Source organism: Salvelinus alpinus, chromosome 16 (genome assembly GCF_045679555.1).
Source record: "Salvelinus alpinus chromosome 16, SLU_Salpinus.1, whole genome shotgun sequence".
NCBI classification, from domain to species: Eukaryota; Metazoa; Chordata; class Actinopteri; order Salmoniformes; family Salmonidae; genus Salvelinus; species Salvelinus alpinus.
The window spans coordinates 52,786,437-52,806,353 of NC_092101.1; the positions used below are offsets into that span (position 1 = coordinate 52,786,437).

At 52.1% G+C, this 19,917-nt stretch overlaps 1 protein-coding gene across 1 annotated transcript in view; it reads left to right on the forward strand.

Moving 5' to 3' along the window:
• The window catches only part of LOC139541675 (unconventional myosin-VIIa), a 107,348-nt gene that overhangs the window by 75,719 nt on the left and 11,712 nt on the right, over positions 1-19,917 (forward strand). Inside the window, exons 42-45 of the mRNA XM_071346595.1 lie at positions 1,778-1,963; positions 2,622-2,738; positions 3,295-3,378; positions 4,535-4,654. Of these exons, the coding sequence (XP_071202696.1) occupies positions 1,778-1,963; positions 2,622-2,738; positions 3,295-3,378; positions 4,535-4,654 (507 nt within the window). The remainder of the gene's footprint in view (positions 1-1,777; positions 1,964-2,621; positions 2,739-3,294; positions 3,379-4,534; positions 4,655-19,917) is intronic.

Sequence of the window (19,917 nt, forward strand, 5' to 3'; positions counted from 1 at the left end):
TTGCCATTATCATTGGACAAGAAGAACGTGTTCAACCATGTATAAGTTCCTTGTGCTATTGGTCTACTAAACGCAAAATAAATTATATCGGTGTACGTACTTATCTATGCAGTGGAGTTGAGACAGCGGTCGGTTGTTAGTGAATGTATTAATGTCCTCTGTGTTAGTGAATGTATTAATGTCCTCTGTGTTGTTAGTGAATGTATTAACGTCCTCTGTGTTAGTGAATGTATTAATGTCCTCTGTGTTGTTAGTGAATGTATTAACGTCCTCTGTGTTGTTAGTGAATGTATTAATGTCCTCTGTGTTGTTAGTGAATGTATTAATGTCCTCTGTGTTGTTAGTGAATGTATTAATGTCCTCTGTGTTGTTAGTGAATGTATTAATGTCCTCTGTGTAGTGAATGTATTAATGTCCTCTGTGTTGTTAGTGAACGTATTAATGTCCTCTGTGTTAGTGAATGTATTAACGTCCTCTGTGTTGTTAGTGAATGTATTAATGTCCTCTGTGTTGTTAGTGAATGTATTAACGTCCTCTGTGTTAGTGAATGTATTAATGTCCTCTGTGTTGTTAGTGAATGTATTAACGTCCTCTGTGTTGTTAGTGAATGTATTAATGTCCTCTGTGTTGTTAGTGAATGTATTAATGTCCTCTGTGTTGTTAGTGAATGTATTAATGTCCTCTGTGTTGTTAGTGAATGTATTAATGTCCTCTGTGTTAGTGAATGTATTAATGTCCTCTGTGTTGTTAGTGAACGTATTAATGTCCTCTGTGTTAGTGAATGTATTAACGTCCTCTGTGTTGTTAGTGAATGTATTAATGTCCTCTGTGTTGTTAGTGAATGTATTAATGTCCTCTGTGTTGTTAGTGAATGTATTGTCCTCTGTGTTGTTAGTGAATGTATTAACGTCCTCTGTGTTGTTAGTGAATGTATTAACGTCCTCTGTGTTGTTAGTGAATGTATTAGTGTCCTCTGTGTTGTTAGTGAATGTATTAATGTCCTCTGTGTTGTTAGTGAATGTATTAACGTCCTCTGTGTTGTTAGTGAATGTATTAACGTCCTCTGTGTTGTTAGTGAATGTATTAACGTCCTCTGTGTTGTTAGTGAATGTATTAATGTCCTCTGTGTTGTTAGTGAACGTATTAATGTCCTCTGTGTTGTTAGTGAATGTATTAACGTCCTCTGTGTTGTTAGTGAATGTATTAATGTCCTCTGTGTTGTTAGTGAATGTATTAATGTCCTCTGTGTTGTTAGTGAACGTATTAATGTCCTCTGTGTTGTTAGTGAATGTATTAATTACATTTACATTACATTTACGTCATTTAGCAGACGCTCTTATCCAGAGCGACTTACAAATTGGAAAGTTCATACATATTCTTCCTGGTCCCCCCGTGGGGAATGAACCCACAACCCTGGCGTTGCAAGCGCCATGCTCTACCAACTGAGCCAACCGGGACCTCCGGTTACTGGCCTCCGTCTCTAACCACAAAATAGTACAAGCAACCCTCCGGTTACTAGCCTCCCTCTCTAACCACAAAATAGTACATTGTGATGGTGAAAATGCCTCTCTTTACACTCAGGGTTGGGGTCAATTTCATAAAAAATAAATAAACTGTAAATTCAGGAAGTACACTGACATTCAGCTTCCAATTCCAATTCTACCTAAATGTTTTTTCAATGAGGAAAAATTGGAATTGGAATTTGGTTAACTTTCTGAATTGACCCGAACACTGCTAACAGTAGATTATACTGACAGACTTTCTCTCTCCCCACTAGGAGCTACCTAAGTACCTGAGAGGGTACCATCGATGTACCAAGGAGGACATGTTGAACATAGGGGCTCTGCTCTTCAGGGTAAAGTTCAACAACGACAAGTCCCAGTTCGTTATGATCCCCAAGATGCTGAAAGATCTGGTGCCCAACGACATGCTGAAGGCCATGTCCGCTACGGACTGGCAGAAGGTAAAATCAATCAATCAGTCATGTCTGCTACGGACTGGCAGAAGGTAAAATCAGTCATGTCTGCTACGGACTGGCAGAAGGTAAAATCAATCAATCAGTCATGTCTGCTACGGACTGGCAGAAGGTAAAATCAATCAATCAGTCATGTCTGCTACGGACTGGCAGAAGGTAAAATCAATCAATCAGTCATGTCTGCTACGGACTGGCAGAAGGTAAAATCAATCAATCAGTTGTGAGCGATCAATCAGTTGTCACACATCGAAGTAAGAGAGTCTCTCCTTAATACATTCACTCCTCCCTTCCTCCAAAAGTGTGCACTTGTTCACTTCCCTGGACCGGTATAAGATATATGATTTACACCAATCTCAATGCCAGGGAGGAGTGTATGGGTATACATAGCCGGAAGGGACTGGGTGATGAGTGTTCCTTCAATGACGTCATGTGGCCTGTATACAAAGACAGTCAGTAGTGTCCCTTTTTGTCTGTGACTGCAGCTCCAAGTTACCCTCTACATGATCCCTGAACTCAAATGACCCTGAACTCAATTCATTAAATCGGTGAGGTCAGAGGTCAGAGGATCAACTGTGTAAAATGTTTTAGAGAGGGATTTTGTTGTTGTTGTTGTTGATGACCATTTTAATGTCTTTTGCTTACCCAGAACATCGTTGCAGCGTACAACAAGCAGGCGAGTATGACTTCTGAAGAAGCCATCCTAGCGTTTCTCAAGGTGGTGTGTCGCTGGCCCACCTTCGGCTGTGCTTTCTTCGAAGTGAAGGTACGGGATAGCACCTCGACACTGATTTCATTTTTTTTTTTTTATCACAAATGAAGTTCCCCTTCGGGAGAAATGGCTCTTTCCAGACGGTGTACCGCAGTACGTTCGAAGGACACAGCTCGTTTTATGGACCCATTTAAAGTTCGTGTAAGCCTGTGTCCCAAATGGCACCCTATGAGCCCTGGTCAATAGTAGTGCACTATATAGGGAATAGTGGGCCGTTTGGGTCAAAAGTAGTGCACTATATAGGGAATAGGATGCCGTTTGGGTCTAAAGTAGTACACTATATAGGGAATAGGGTGCCGTTTGGGTCAAAAGTAGTGCACTATATAGGGAATAGGATGCCGTTTGGGTCTAAAGTAGTACACTATATAGGGAATAGGGTGCCGTTTGGGTCAAAAGTAGTGCACTATATAGGGAATAGGGTGCCATTTGGGTCAAAAGTAGTGCACTATATAGGGAATAGGGTGCCATTTGGTACACACCCTACGTCTCTAAGTGATGAAGGAACAGCCACTACTTTCCACCACCTATAGAGATGTTTTTCTTTTCCCAGCAAACATCAGACCCGAACTTCCCAGATATCGTCAGAATTGCCATCAGCAAACAGGGGGTCTCAATCATCCACCCGAAAACCAAGGTAAAACGCACGCACGCACGCACGCACGCACGCACACACACACACACACACACACACACACACACACACACACACACACACACAATCTTAATATTCATTCTCCATCAAAGACTCCTTGTTTTCCTCTTGAGAGAATGGATTATAAAGGGCTCCTCTTCAATGTTAATTACTCTATTTCTGGGGCTTTCGTTATAATATAATTGTTTTCATCAAGGCATATCAAGGACTTTTGCTTATATATCAACTTCTGTTAGGCCAAATTGCTTCACGGCAGTTCTGTCTGACAGCCCCGCTTCCCCGCTTTAATTCAGTTAGCCTCGATTGATTCTGGGGCATCGGGTTACGTATCCACAGCCATTGGAGGCTCGAGAGTCCCGCCTTAAATGCTCATTCGCTGATTGGACTGTCCATCAATTTGTGTTGTAACGGTACACCTCAGGCACACAGCTGCAACGTCGAGAGTCCACTGCAGCTATAGGAATGTGTTCTATGAGACAAACACACACATCTATATTTAATTTAATAAAAAATAAAAAACTTTAACACAATTTGAAGACGTGAAACAAAACCCCTTTGTGTTCATCACAAAGGGACATATTTTATACAAGATGAAATCTGAGATTGTGACGAGTTAGTAGATTCCCTAGCGAAGTCTGTGGTAAATTCACAAGGAGATAGACAACAATGAATGAGACCAGTCCACCAGGAAATGAGTCGGGTCTTCCCTGACCACTAATTCATTATATAACTGCAATCTAATAGCATGTTGTAAAATTGTTGTAAAGTTGATTTTGAGTAGATGTAGAAACCAAACAATGTCAAGCCCTATTACTACTTTGATAGGTAGTTCATAGCATATAGCATATACATTCTGAAAAGGAAATCTAGAATGTACTATTTTTCAAACTATTTACTATAGCAGTGCGTTCTGGTACGAAAAGTGCATACAAATCATAGATAAATAATAAATAGAACAAAAAAGGGGGGTAAAAAAATCAGCGTTTTCTAACAGCATAAGACATTACTAGGTAAATGTTCATGGCCCTCTCATTAAGCTATCTTTTACATGGCCATCCACTAACATTAATATTGAACAGAGAGCATGAACAGTAAAGAGAGATGTCTGTCTAACCTGTCTTGTCTATTTGTCCCATAGGATGTCCTTGCGACTCACCCGTTCAACCGTATCGCTAACTGGTGCAGTGGCTCCACCTACTTCCACATCACCGTGGGCAACCTGGTGAAGGGAAACAAGATCCTATGTGAAACATCACTGGTAAAGACATTTATTCACTGTTTTGTTTGTTTGCTTGTTTTTATTTTTTTTTACTGTTGACTTGTAACTAGTTATTTTGTGTACCTTTTTCTCCTATTCATTACGGCAACCTAATGCTGCCACAGGAAAGAACTGGCCAGACTTTTCCCCCTGTGGCAGCTATAAGCTTCCGTAATGAATAGGAGAAAGAGGTACACAAAATAACTACTAAGAATTTTTTATTAGCTCATGTTCAAAATATTCGGCCTTCAAGGCCAGGCACTACAGGCTAAAATATATATTTTTTGCATCTACCTATTCATTTTGAGATTTGTTGGTATGTTGGTCCATTAATATGAGTATTTTCTAAAAGTAAACATAAAAATGTCTAAATCTTGATTAAAATGTATATTTGCTTTAGTTTATCATACTACCATCATAAAAATGTCCTGCATTTTTTTCCATATTAAAAGTGGCATACTATACATCCATCATTACAAAGCTCACTGCATTAATTTACACATAATTTAACAGGAATAATTGAAACTATTAAAATGAATGTCCTCCCAATATGTGTATTCCTGTTCCAGAATCTTCCAATGACTATTACTTCAAACACTTTTAAACAGTGGGACAAACTCCGATAAGAATAACCAATCAGAACAACCATATTATTAATGAAGACAATCAATACAAGTACTTGGAAGATAGACCATTTCCTGCATAAATAACACCATAAAGGTCTGGGACAAAGATCACTAAAATAAGAGATATCCAAACAGACCTGATCTACCAGCGAGAAAATGTATTGGACGGCGACTTTAAGCCAAGTATGATTGATGATAAATTTAAATTATGGAACGAAAAAGAACTGAGCAGGTTTCAGATGTTCACAGACAAGGGGATAGATTTAAAAAATAAATATATTTAACCTTTATTTAACTAGGCAAGTCAGTTAAGAACAAATTCTTATTTCCAATGACGGCCTACCGGGGAACAGTGGGTTAACTGCCTTGTTCATGGGCAGAACAACAGATTTTTACCTTGTCAGTTCAGGGATTCGATCTAGGAACCTTTCGGTTACTGGCCCTACACTCTAACCACTAGGCTACCTGCCGCCTCTACACTCTAACCACTAGGCTACCTGCCGCCTCTACACTCTAACCACTAGGCTACCTGCCGCCTCTACACTCTAACCACTAGGCTACCTGCCGCCTCTACACTCTAACCACTAGGCTACCTGCCGCCTCTACACTCTAACCACTAGGCTACCTGCCGCCTCTACACTCTAACCACTAGGCTACCTGCCGCCTCTACACTCTAACCACTAGGCTACCTGCCGCCTCTACACTCTAACCACTAGGCTACCTGCCGCCTCTACACTCTAACCACTAGGCTACCTGCCACCTCTACACTCTAACCACTAGGCTACCTGCCGCCTCTACACTCTAACCACTAGGCTACCTGCCGCCTCTACACTCTAACCACTAGGCTACCTGCCGCCTCTACACTCTAACCACTAGGCTACCTGCCACCTCTACACTCTAACCACTAGGCTACCTGCCGCCTCTACACTCTAACCACTAGGCTACCTGCCGCCTCTACACTCTAACCACTAGGCTACCTGCCGCCTCTACACTCTAACCACTAGGCTACCTGCCGCCTCTACACTCTAACCACTAGGCTACCTGCCGCCTCTACACTCTAACCACTAGGCTACCTGCCACCTCTACACTCTAACCACTAGGCTACCTGCCGCCTCTACACTCTAACCACTAGGCTACCTGCCGCCTCTACACTCTAACCACTAGGCTACCTGCCGCCTCTACACTCTAACCACTGGGCTACCCTGCCGCCTCTACACTCTAACCACTAGGCTACCTGCCGCCTCTACACTCTAACCACTAGGCTACCTGCCGACCCTACACTCTAACCACTAGGCTACCTGCCACCTCTACACTCTAACCACTAGACTACCTGCCACCTCTACACTCTAACCACTAGGCTACCTGCCGACCCTACACTCTAACCACTAGGCTACCTGCCACCTCTACACTCTAACCACTAGACTACCTGCCCCCTCTACACTCTAACCACTAGACTACCTGCCGACCCTACACTCTAACCACTAGACTACCTGCCGACCCTACACTCTAACCACTAGACTACCTGCCACCACTACACTCTAACCACTAGACTACCTGCCACCACTACACTCTAACCACTAGACTACCTGCCGACCCTACACTCTAACCACTAGACTACCTGCCGACCCTACACTCTAACCACTAGACTACCTGCCGACCCTACACTCTAACCACTAGACTACCTGCAACCACTACACTCTAACCACTAGACTACCTGCCGACCCTACACTCTAACCACTAGACTACCTGCCGACCCTACACTCTAACCACTAGACTACCTGCCACCACTACACTCTAACCACTAGACTACCTGCCGACCCTACACTCTAACCACTAGGCTACCTGCCACCTCTACACTCTAACCACCAGGCTACCTGCCGCCCCTACACTCTAACCACTAGGCTACCTGCCGACCCTACACTCTAAACACTAGGCTACCTGCCACCTCTACACTCTAACCACTAGACTACCTGCCGACCCAACACTCTAACCACTAGGCTACCTGCCGACCCTACACTCTAACCACTAGGCTACCTGCCGCCCCTACACTCTAACCACTAGACTACCTGCCGCCCCAACACTCTAACCACTAGGCTACCTGCCGCCCCAACACTCTAACCACTAGGCTACCTGCCGCCCCAACACTTTAACCACCAGGCTACCTGCCGACCCTACACTCTAACCACCAGGCTACCTGCCACCCCAACACTTTAACCACCAGGCTACCTGCCGCACCTACACTCTAACCACTAGGCTACCTGCCGCCCCAACACTTTAACCACCAGGCTACCTGCCGACCCTACACTCTAACCACCAGGCTACCTGCCACCCCAACACTTTAACCACCAGGCTACCTGCCGCCCCTACACTCTAACCACCAGGCTACCTGCCGCCCCTACACTCTAACCACCAGGCTACCTGCCGCCCCGACACTTTAACCACCAGGCTACCTGCCGTCCCAACGCTCTAACCACTAGGCTACCTGCCGCCCCAACACTCTAACCACTAGGCTACCTGCCGCCCCAACACTCTAACCACTAGGCTACCTGCCGCCCCAACACTTTAACCACCAGGCTACCTGCCGACCCTACACTCTAACCACCAGGCTACCTGCCACCCCAACACTTTAACCACCAGGCTACCTGCCGCACCTACACTCTAACCACTAGGCTACCTGCCGCCCCAACACTTTAACCACCAGGCTACCTGCCGACCCTACACTCTAACCACCAGGCTACCTGCCACCCCAACACTTTAACCACCAGGCTACCTGCCGCCCCTACACTCTAACCACCAGGCTACCTGCCGCCCCTACACTCTAACCACCAGGCTACCTGCCGCCCCGACACTTTAACCACCAGGCTACCTGCCGTCCCAACGCTCTAACCACTAGGCTACCTGCCGCCCCTACACTCTAACCACCAGGCTACCTGCCGCCCCTACACTCTAACCACTAGGCTACCTGCCGCCCCAACACTCTAACCACTAGGCTACCTGCCGCCCCAACACTCTAACCACTAGGCTACCTGCCGCCCCAACACTCTAACCACTAGGCTACCTGCCGCCCCAACACTCTAGCCACTAGGCTACCTGCCGCCCCAACACTCTAACCACTAGGCTACCTGCCGCCCCAACGCTTTAAGCACTAGATTACCTGCCGCCCCAACGCTATAAACACTAGGCTACCTGCCGCCCCAACGCTTTAACCACTAGGCTACCTGCCGTCCCAACGCTCTAACCACCAGGCTACCTGCCGCCCCAACACTCTAACCACTAGGCTACCTGCCGCCCCAACGCTCTAAACACTAGGCTACCTGTCGCCCCAACGCTTTAAGCACTAGATTACCTGCCGCCCCAACGCTATAAACACTAGGCTACCTGCCGCCCCAACGCTTTAACCACTAGGCTACCTGCCGTCCCAACGCTCTAACCACCAGGCTACCTGCCGCCCCAACACTCTAACCACTAGGCTACTTGCCGCCCCAACGCTTTAACCACTAGGCTACCTGCCGCCTCTACACTCTAACCACTAAGCTACCTGCCGCCTCTACACTCTAACCACTAAGCTACCTGCCGCCTCTACACTCTAACCACTAGACTACCTGCCACCACTACACTCTAACCACTAGACTACCTGCCGACCCTACACTCTAACCACTAGACTACCTGCCGACCCTACACTCTAACCACTAGACTACCTGCCGACCCTACACTCTAACCACTAGACTACCTGCCACCACTACACTCTAACCACTAGACTACCTGCCGACCCTACACTCTAACCACTAGACTACCTGCCGACCCTACACTCTAACCACTAGACTACCTGCCACCACTACACTCTAACCACTAGACTACCTGCCGACCCTACACTCTAACCACTAGGCTACCTGCCACCTCTACACTCTAACCACCAGGCTACCTGCCGCCCCTACACTCTAACCACTAGGCTACCTGCCGACCCTACACTCTAAACACTAGGCTACCTGCCACCTCTACACTCTAACCACTAGACTACCTGCCGACCCAACACTCTAACCACTAGGCTACCTGCCGACCCTACACTCTAACCACTAGGCTACCTGCCGACCCTACACTCTAACCACTAGACTACCTGCCGCCCCAACACTCTAACCACTAGGCTACCTGCCGCCCCAACACTCTAACCACTAGGCTACCTGCCGCCCCAACACTTTAACCACCAGGCTACCTGCCGCCCCAACACTTTAACCACCAGGCTACCTGCCGACCCTACACTCTAACCACCAGGCTACCTGCCACCCCAACACTTTAACCACCAGGCTACCTGCCGCACCTACACTCTAACCACTAGGCTACCTGCCGCCCCAACACTTTAACCACCAGGCTACCTGCCGACCCTACACTCTAACCACCAGGCTACCTGCCACCCCAACACTTTAACCACCAGGCTACCTGCCGCCCCTACACTCTAGCCACTAGGCTACCTGCCGCCCCAACACTCTAACCACTAGGCTACCTGCCGCCCCAACACTCTAACCACTAGGCTACCTGCCGCCCCAACGCTCTAAACACTAGGCTACCTGTCGCCCCAACACTTTAAGCACTAGATTACCTGCCGCCCCAACGCTATAAACACTAGGCTACCTGCCGCCCCAACGCTTTAACCACTAGGCTACCTGCCGTCCCAACGCTCTAACCACCAGGCTACCTGCCGCCCCAACACTCTAACCACTAGGCTACTTGCCGCCCCAACGCTTTAACCACTAGGCTACCTGCCGCCTCTACACTCTAACCACTAAGCTACCTGCCGCCTCTACACTCTAACCACTAGACTACCTGCCACCACTACACTCTAACCACTAGACTACCTGCCGACCCTACACTCTAACCACTAGACTACCTGCCGACCCTACACTCTAACCACTAGACTACCTGCCGACCCTACACTCTAACCACTAGACTACCTGCCACCACTACACTCTAACCACTAGACTACCTGCCGACCCTACACTCTAACGACTAGACTACCTGCCGACCCTACACTCTAACCACTAGACTACCTGCCACCACTACACTCTAACCACTAGACTACCTGCCCTACACTCTAACCACTAGACTACCTGCCACCACTACACTCTAACCACTAGACTACCTGCCGACCCTACACTCTAACCACTAGACTACCTGCCGACCCTACACTCTAACCACTAGACTACCTGCCGACCCTACACTCTAACCACTAGACTACCTGCCACCACTACACTCTAACCACTAGACTACCTGCCGACCCTACACTCTAACGACTAGACTACCTGCCGACCCTACACTCTAACCACTAGACTACCTGCCACCACTACACTCTAACCACTAGACTACCTGCCGACCCTACACTCTAACCACTAGGCTACCTGCCACCTCTACACTCTAACCACCAGGCTACCTGCCGCCCCTACACTCTAACCACTAGGCTACCTGCCGACCCTACACTCTAAACACTAGGCTACCTGCCACCTCTACACTCTAACCACTAGACTACCTGCCGACCCAACACTCTAACCACTAGGCTACCTGCCGACCCTACACTCTAACCACTAGGCTACCTGCCGCCCCTACACTCTAACCACTAGACTACCTGCCGCCCCAACACTCTAACCACTAGGCTACCTGCCGCCCCAACACTCTAACCACTAGGCTACCTGCCGCCCCAACACTTTAACCACCAGGCTACCTGCCGACCCTACACTCTAACCACCAGGCTACCTGCCACCCCAACACTTTAACCACCAGGCTACCTGCCGCACCTACACTCTAACCACTAGGCTACCTGCCGCCCCAACACTTTAACCACCAGGCTACCTGCCGACCCTACACTCTAACCACCAGGCTACCTGCCACCCCAACACTTTAACCACCAGGCTACCTGCCGCCCCTACACTCTAACCACCAGGCTACCTGCCGCCCCTACACTCTAACCACCAGGCTACCTGCCGCCCCGACACTTTAACCACCAGGCTACCTGCCGTCCCAACGCTCTAACCACTAGGCTACCTGCCGCCCCTACACTCTATCCACCAGGCTACCTGCCGCCCCTACACTCTAACCACCAGGCTACCTGCCGCCCCGACACTTTAACCACTAGATTACCTGCCGTCCCAACGCTCTAACCACTAGGCTACCTGCCGCCCCAACACTTTAACCACCAGTCTACCTGCCGCCCCTACACTCTAACCACTAGGCTACCTGCCGCCCCAACACTTTAACCACCAGGCTACCTGCCGCCCCTACACTCTAACCACTAGGCTACCTGCCGCCCCAACACTCTAACCACTAGGCTACCTGCCGCCCCAACACTCTAACCACTAGGCTACCTGCCGCCCCAACACTCTAACCACTAGGCTACCTGCCGCCCCAACACTCTAGCCACTAGGCTACCTGCCGCCCCAACAGTCTAACCACTAGGCTACCTGCCGCCCCAACACTCTAACCACTAGGCTACCTGCCGCCCCAACGCTCTAAACACTAGGCTACCTGTCGCCCCAACGCTTTAAGCACTAGATTACCTGCCGCCCCAACGCTATAAACACTAGGCTACCTGCCGCCCCAACGCTTTAACCACTAGGCTACCTGCCGTCCCAACGCTCTAACCACCAGGCTACCTGCCGCCCCAACACTCTAACTACTAGGCTACTTGCCGCCCCAACGCTTGAACCACTAGGCTACCTGCCGCCTCTACACTCTAACCACTAAGCTACCTGCCGCCTCTACACTCTAACCACTAAGCTACCTGCCACCACAACACTCTAACCACTAGGCTACCTGCCGCCCCAACACTCTAACCACCAGGCTACCTGCCACCCCAACACTCTAACCACTAGACTACCTGCCGCCCCAACACTCTAACCACTAGGCTACCTGCCACCCCTACACTCTAACCACCAGGCTACCTGCCGCCTCTACACTCTAACCACTAGGCTACCTGCTGCCTCAACACTCTAACCACTAGGCTTCCTGCTGCCTCTACACTCTAACCACTAAGCTACCTGCCACCCCAACACTCTAACCACTAGGCTACCTGCCGCCCCAACACTCTAACCACCAGGCTACCTGCCGCCCCAACACTTTAACCACCAGGCTACCTGCCGACCCTACACTCTAACCACCAGGCTACCTGCCGCCCCAACACTTTAACCACCAGGCTACCTGCCGACCCTACACTCTAACCACCAGGCTACCTGCCGCCCCAACACTTTAACCACCAGGCTACCTGCCGCCCCTACACTCTAACCACCAGGCTACCTGCCGCCCCTACACTCTAACCACCAGGCTACCTGCCGCCCCGACACTTTAACCACCAGGCTACCTGCCGTCCCAACGCTCTAACCACTAGGCTACCTGCCGCCCCTACACTCTAACCACCAGGCTACCTGCCGCCCCAACACTTTAACCACCAGGCTACCTGCCGCCCCTACACTCTAACCACCAGGCTACCTGCCGCCCCTACACTCTAACCACCAGGCTACCTGCCGCCCCGACACTTTAACCACCAGGCTACCTGCCGTCCCAACGCTCTAACCACCAGGCTACCTGCCGCCCCAACACTCTAACCACCAGGCTACCTGCCGTCCCTACACTCTAACCACTAGTCTACCTGCCGCCCCAACACTTTAACCACCAGGCTACCTGCCGCCCCTACACTCTAACCACTAGGCTACCTGCCGCCCCAACACTCTAACCACTAGGCTACCTGCCGCCCCAACACTCTAACCACTAGGCTACCTGCCGCCCCAACACTCTAACCACTAGGCTACCTGCCGCCCCAACACTCTAACCACTAGGCTACCTGCCGCCCCAACACTCTAACCACTAGGCTACCTGCCGCACCATCACTCTAACCACTAGGCTACCTGCCGCCCCAACGCTCTAAACACTAGTCTACCTGTCGCCCCAACGCTTTAACCACTAGATTACCTGCCGCCCCAACGCTATAAACACTAGGCTACCTGCCGCCCCAACGCTTTAACCACTAGGCTACCTGCCGTCCCAACGCTCTAACCACCAGGCTACCTGCCGCCCCAACACTCTAACCACTAGGCTACTTGCCGCCCCAACGCTTTAACCACTAGGCTACCTGCCGCCCCAACACTCTAACCACTAGGCTACCTGCCGCCTCTACACTCTAACCACTAAGCTACCTGCCGCCTCTACACTCTAACCACTAAGCTACCTGCCACCACAACACTCTAACCACTAGGCTACCTGCCGCCCCAACACTCTAACCACCAGGCTACCTGCCACCCCAACACTCTAACCACTAGACTACCTGCCGCCCCAACACTCTAACCACTAGGCTACCTGCCACCCCTACACTCTAACCACCAGGCTACCTGCCGCCTCTACACTCTAACCACTAGGCTACCTGCTGCCTCAACACTCTAACCACTAGAATTCCTGCTGCCTCTACACTCTAACCACTAAGCTACCTGCCACCCCAACACTCTAACCACCAGGCTACATGCCACCCCAACACTCTAACCACTAGGCTACCTGCCTCCTCTAACCACTAGGCTACCTGCCTCTTCTAACCGCTAGGCTACCTGCCACCCCTACACTCTAACCACTAGGCTACCTGCCGCCCCAACGTTCTAACCACTAGGCTACCAGCCACCCAAACACTCTAACCACTAGGCTACCTGCCGCCCCAACGTTCTAACCACTAGGCTACCTGCCGCCTCAACACTCTAACCACTAGGCTTCCTGCTGCCTCTACACTCTAACCACTAAGCTACCTGCCACCCCAACACTCTAACCACTAGGCTACCTGCCGCCCCAACACTCTAACCACCAGGCTACCTGCCGCCCCAACACTTTAACCACCAGGCTACCTGCCGACCCTACACTCTAACCACTAGGCTACCTGCCGCCCCAACACTCTAACCACCAGGCTACCTGCCGCCCCAACACTTTAACCACCAGGCTACCTGCCGACCCTACACTCTAACCACCAGGCTACCTGCCGCCCCAACACTCTAACCACTAGGCTACCTGCCGCCCCAACGCTCTAAACACTAGGCTACCTGTCGCCCCAACGCTTTAAGCACTAGATTACCTGCCGCCCCAACGCTATAAACACTAGGCTACCTGCCGCCCCAACGCTTTAACCACTAGGCTACCTGCCGTCCCAACGCTCTAACCACCAGGCTACCTGCCGCCCCAACACTCTAACTACTAGGCTACTTGCCGCCCCAACGCTTTAACCACTAGGCTACCTGCCGCCTCTACACTCTAACCACTAAGCTACCTGCCGCCTCTACACTCTAACCACTAAGCTACCTGCCACCACAACACTCTAACCACTAGGCTACCTGCCGCCCCAACACTCTAACCACCAGGCTACCTGCCACCCCAACACTCTAACCACTAGACTACCTGCCGCCCCAACACTCTAACCACTAGGCTACCTGCCACCCCTACACTCTAACCACCAGGCTACCTGCCGCCTCTACACTCTAACCACTAGGCTACCTGCTGCCTCAACACTCTAACCACTAGGCTTCCTGCTGCCTCTACACTCTAACCACTAAGCTACCTGCCACCCCAACACTCTAACCACTAGGCTACCTGCCGCCCCAACACTCTAACCACCAGGCTACCTGCCGCCCCAACACTTTAACCACCAGGCTACCTGCCGACCCTACACTCTAACCACCAGGCTACCTGCCGCCCCAACACTTTAACCACCAGGCTACCTGCCGACCCTACACTCTAACCACCAGGCTACCTGCCGCCCCAACACTTTAACCACCAGGCTACCTGCCGCCCCTACACTCTAACCACCAGGCTACCTGCCGCCCCTACACTCTAACCACCAGGCTACCTGCCGCCCCGACACTTTAACCACCAGGCTACCTGCCGTCCCAACGCTCTAACCACTAGGCTACCTGCCGCCCCTACACTCTAACCACCAGGCTACCTGCCGCCCCAACACTTTAACCACCAGGCTACCTGCCGCCCCTACACTCTAACCACCAGGCTACCTGCCGCCCCTACACTCTAACCACCAGGCTACCTGCCGCCCCGACACTTTAACCACCAGGCTACCTGCCGTCCCAACGCTCTAACCACCAGGCTACCTGCCGCCCCAACACTCTAACCACCAGGCTACCTGCCGTCCCTACACTCTAACCACTAGTCTACCTGCCGCCCCAACACTTTAACCACCAGGCTACCTGCCGCCCCTACACTCTAACCACTAGGCTACCTGCCGCCCCAACACTCTAACCACTAGGCTACCTGCCGCCCCAACACTCTAACCACTAGGCTACCTGCCGCCCCAACACTCTAACCACTAGGCTACCTGCCGCCCCAACACTCTAACCACTAGGCTACCTGCCGCCCCAACACTCTAACCACTAGGCTACCTGCCGCACCATCACTCTAACCACTAGGCTACCTGCCGCCCCAACGCTCTAAACACTAGTCTACCTGTCGCCCCAACGCTTTAACCACTAGATTACCTGCCGCCCCAACGCTATAAACACTAGGCTACCTGCCGCCCCAACGCTTTAACCACTAGGCTACCTGCCGTCCCAACGCTCTAACCACCAGGCTACCTGCCGCCCCAACACTCTAACCACTAGGCTACTTGCCGCCCCAACGCTTTAACCACTAGGCTACCTGCCGCCCCAACACTCTAACCACTAGGCTACCTGCCGCCTCTACACTCTAACCACTAAGCTACCTGCCGCCTCTACACTCTAACCACTAAGCTACCTGCCACCACAACACTCTAACCACTAGGCTACCTGCCGCCCCAACACTCTAACCACCAGGCTACCTGCCACCCCAACACTCTAACCACTAGACTACCTGCCGCCCCAACACTCTAACCACTAGGCTACCTGCCACCCCTACACTCTAACCACCAGGCTACCTGCCGCCTCTACACTCTAACCACTAGGCTACCTGCTGCCTCAACACTCTAACCACTAGAATTCCTGCTGCCTCTACACTCTAACCACTAAGCTACCTGCCACCCCAACACTCTAACCACCAGGCTACATGCCACCCCAACACTCTAACCACTAGGCTACCTGCCTCCTCTAACCACTAGGCTACCTGCCTCTTCTAACCGCTAGGCTACCTGCCACCCCTACACTCTAACCACTAGGCTACCTGCCGCCCCAACGTTCTAACCACTAGGCTACCAGCCACCCAAACACTCTAACCACTAGGCTACCTGCCGCCCCAACGTTCTAACCACTAGGCTACCTGCCGCCTCAACACTCTAACCACTAGGCTTCCTGCTGCCTCTACGCTCTAACCACTAAGCTACCTGCCACCCCAACACTCTAACCACTAGGCTACCTGCCGCCCCAACACTCTAACCACCAGGCTACCTGCCGCCCCAACACTTTAACCACCAGGCTACCTGCCGACCCTACACTCTAACCACTAGGCTACCTGCCGCCCCAACACTCTAACCACCAGGCTACCTGCCGCCCCAACACTTTAACCACCAGGCTACCTGCCGACCCTACACTCTAACCACCAGGCTACCTGCCGCCCCTACACTCTAACCACCAGGCTACCTGCCGCCCCGACACTTTAACCACCAGGCTACCTGCCGTCCCAACGCTCTAACCACTAGGCTACCTGCCGCCCCAACACTTTAACCACCAGGCTACCTGCCGCCCCTACACTCTAACCACTAGGCTACCTGCCGCCCCAACACTTTAACCACCAGGCTACCTGCCGCCCCTACACTCTAACCACTAGTCTACCTGCCGCCCCAACACTCTAACCACTAGGCTACCTGCCGCCCCAACACTCTAACCACTAGGCTACCTGCCGCCCCAACACTCTAACCACTAGGCCTCCTGCCGCCCCAACACTCTAACCACTAGGCCTCCTGCCGCCCCAACACTCTAACCACTAGGCCTCCTGCCGCCCCAACACTCTAACCACTAGGCCTCCTGCCGCCCCAACGCTCTAAACACTAGGCAACCTGTCGCCCCAACGCTTTAACCACTAGATTACCTGCCGCCCCAACGCTATAAACACTAGGCTACCTGCCGCCCCAACGCTTTAATCACTAGGCTACCTGCCGTCCCAACGCTCTAACCACCAGGCTACCTGCCGCCCCAACACTCTAACCACTAGGCTACTTGCCGCCCCAACGCTTTAACCACTAGGCTACCTGCCGCCCCAACACTCTAACCACTAGGCTACCTGCCGCCTCTACACTCTAACCGCTAAGCTACCTGCCGCCTCTACACTCTAACCACTAAGCTACCTGCCACCACAACACTCTAACCACTAGGCTACCTGCCGCCCCAACACTCTAACCACCAGGCTACCTGCCACCCCAACACTCTAACCACTAGACTACCTGCCGCCCCAACACTCTAACCACTAGGCTACCTGCCACCCCTACACTCTAACCACCAGGCTACCTGCCGCCTCTACACTCTAACCACTAGGCTACCTGCTGCCTCAACACTCGAACCACTAGAATGCCTGCTGCCTCTACACTCTAACCACTAAGCTACCTGCCACCCCAACACTCTAACCACCAGGCTACATGCCACCCCAACACTCTAACCACTAGGCTACCTGCCTCCTCTAACCACTAGGCTACCTGCCTCTTCTAACCGCTAGGCTACCTGCCACCCCTACACTCTAACCACTAGGCTACCTGCCGCCCCAACGTTCTAACCACTAGGCTACCAGCCACCCAAACACTCTAACCACTAGGCTACCTGCCGCCCCAACGTTCTAACCACTAGGCTACCTGCCGCCTCAACACTCTAACCACTAGGCTTCCTGCTGCCTCTACACTCTAACCACTAAGCTACCTGCCACCCCAACACTCTAACCACTAGGCTACCTGCCGCCCCAACACTCTAACCACCAGGCTACCTGCCGCCCCAACACTTTAACCACCAGGCTACCTGCCGACCCTACACTCTAACCACTAGGCTACCTGCCGCCCCAACACTCTAACCACCAGGCTACCTGCCGCCCCAACACTTTAACCACCAGGCTACCTGCCGACCCTACACTCTAACCACCAGGCTACCTGCCGCCCCTACACTCTAACCACCAGGCTACCTGCCGCCCCTACACTCTAACCACCAGGCTACCTGCCGCCCCGACACTTTAACCACCAGGCTACCTGCCGTCCCAACGCTCTAACCACTAGGCTACCTGCCGCCCCAACACTTTAACCACCAGGCTACCTGCCGCCCCTACACTCTAACCACTAGGCTACCTGCCGCCCCAACACTTTAACCACCAGGCTACCTGCCGCCCCTACACTCTAACCACTAGGCTACCTGCCGCCCCAACACTCTAACCACTAGGCCTCCTGCCGCCCCAACACTCTAACCACTAGGCTTCCTGCCGCCCCAACACTCTAACCACTAGGCTACCTGCCGCCCCAACACTCTAACCACTAGGCTACCTGCCGCCCCAACACTCTAACCACTAGGCTTCCTGCCGCCCCAACACTCTAACCACTAGGCTACCTGCCGCCCCAACGCTCTAAACACTAGGCAACCTGTCGCCCCAACGCTTTAACCACTAGATTACCTGCCGCCCCAACGCTATAAACACTAGGCTACCTGCCGCCCCAACGCTTTAATCACTAGGCTACCTGCCGTCCCAACGCTCTAACCACCAGGCTACCTGCCGCCCCAACACTCTAACCACTAGGCTACTTGCCGCCCCAACGCTTTAACCACTAGGCTACCTGCCGCCCCAACACTCTAACCACTAGGCTACCTGCCGCCTCTACACTCTAACCACTAAGCTACCTGCCGCCTCTACACTCTAACCACTAAGCTACCTGCCACCACAACACTCTAACCACTAGGCTACCTGCCGCCCCAACACTCTAACCACCAGGCTACCTGCCACCCCAACACTCTTACCACTAGACTACCTGCCGCCCCAACACTCTAACCACTAGGCTACCTGCCACCCCTACACTCTAACCACCAGGCTACCTGCCGCCTCTACACTCTAACCACTAGGCTACCTGCTGCCTCAACACTCTAACCACTAGAATTCCTGCTGCCTCTACACTCTAACCACTAAGCTACCTGCCACCCCAACACTCTAACCACCAGGCTACATGCCACCCCAACACTCTAACCACTAGGCTACCTGCCTCCTCTAACCACTAGGCTACCTGCCTCTTCTAACCGCTAGGCTACCTGCCACCCCTACACTCTAACCACTAGGCTACCTGCCGCCCCAACGTTCTAACCACTAGGCTACCAGCCACCCAAACACTCTAACCACTAGGCTACCTGCCGCCCCTACACTCTAACCACTAGGCTACCTTCCGCCCCTACACTCTAACCACTAGGCTACCTGCCACCCAAACACTCTAACCACTAGGCTACCTGCCACCCAAACACTCTAACCACTAGGCTACCTGCCACCCCAACACTCTAACCACCAGGCTACCTGCCGCCCCAACACTCTAACCACTAGGCTACCTGTCCCCCCAACACTCTAACCACCAGGCTACCTGCCGCCCCAACACTCTAACCACCAGGCTACCTGCCGCCCCAACACTCTAACCACTAGGCTACCTGCCGCCCCAACGCTTTAACCACTAGGCTACCTGCCACCCCAACACTCTAACCA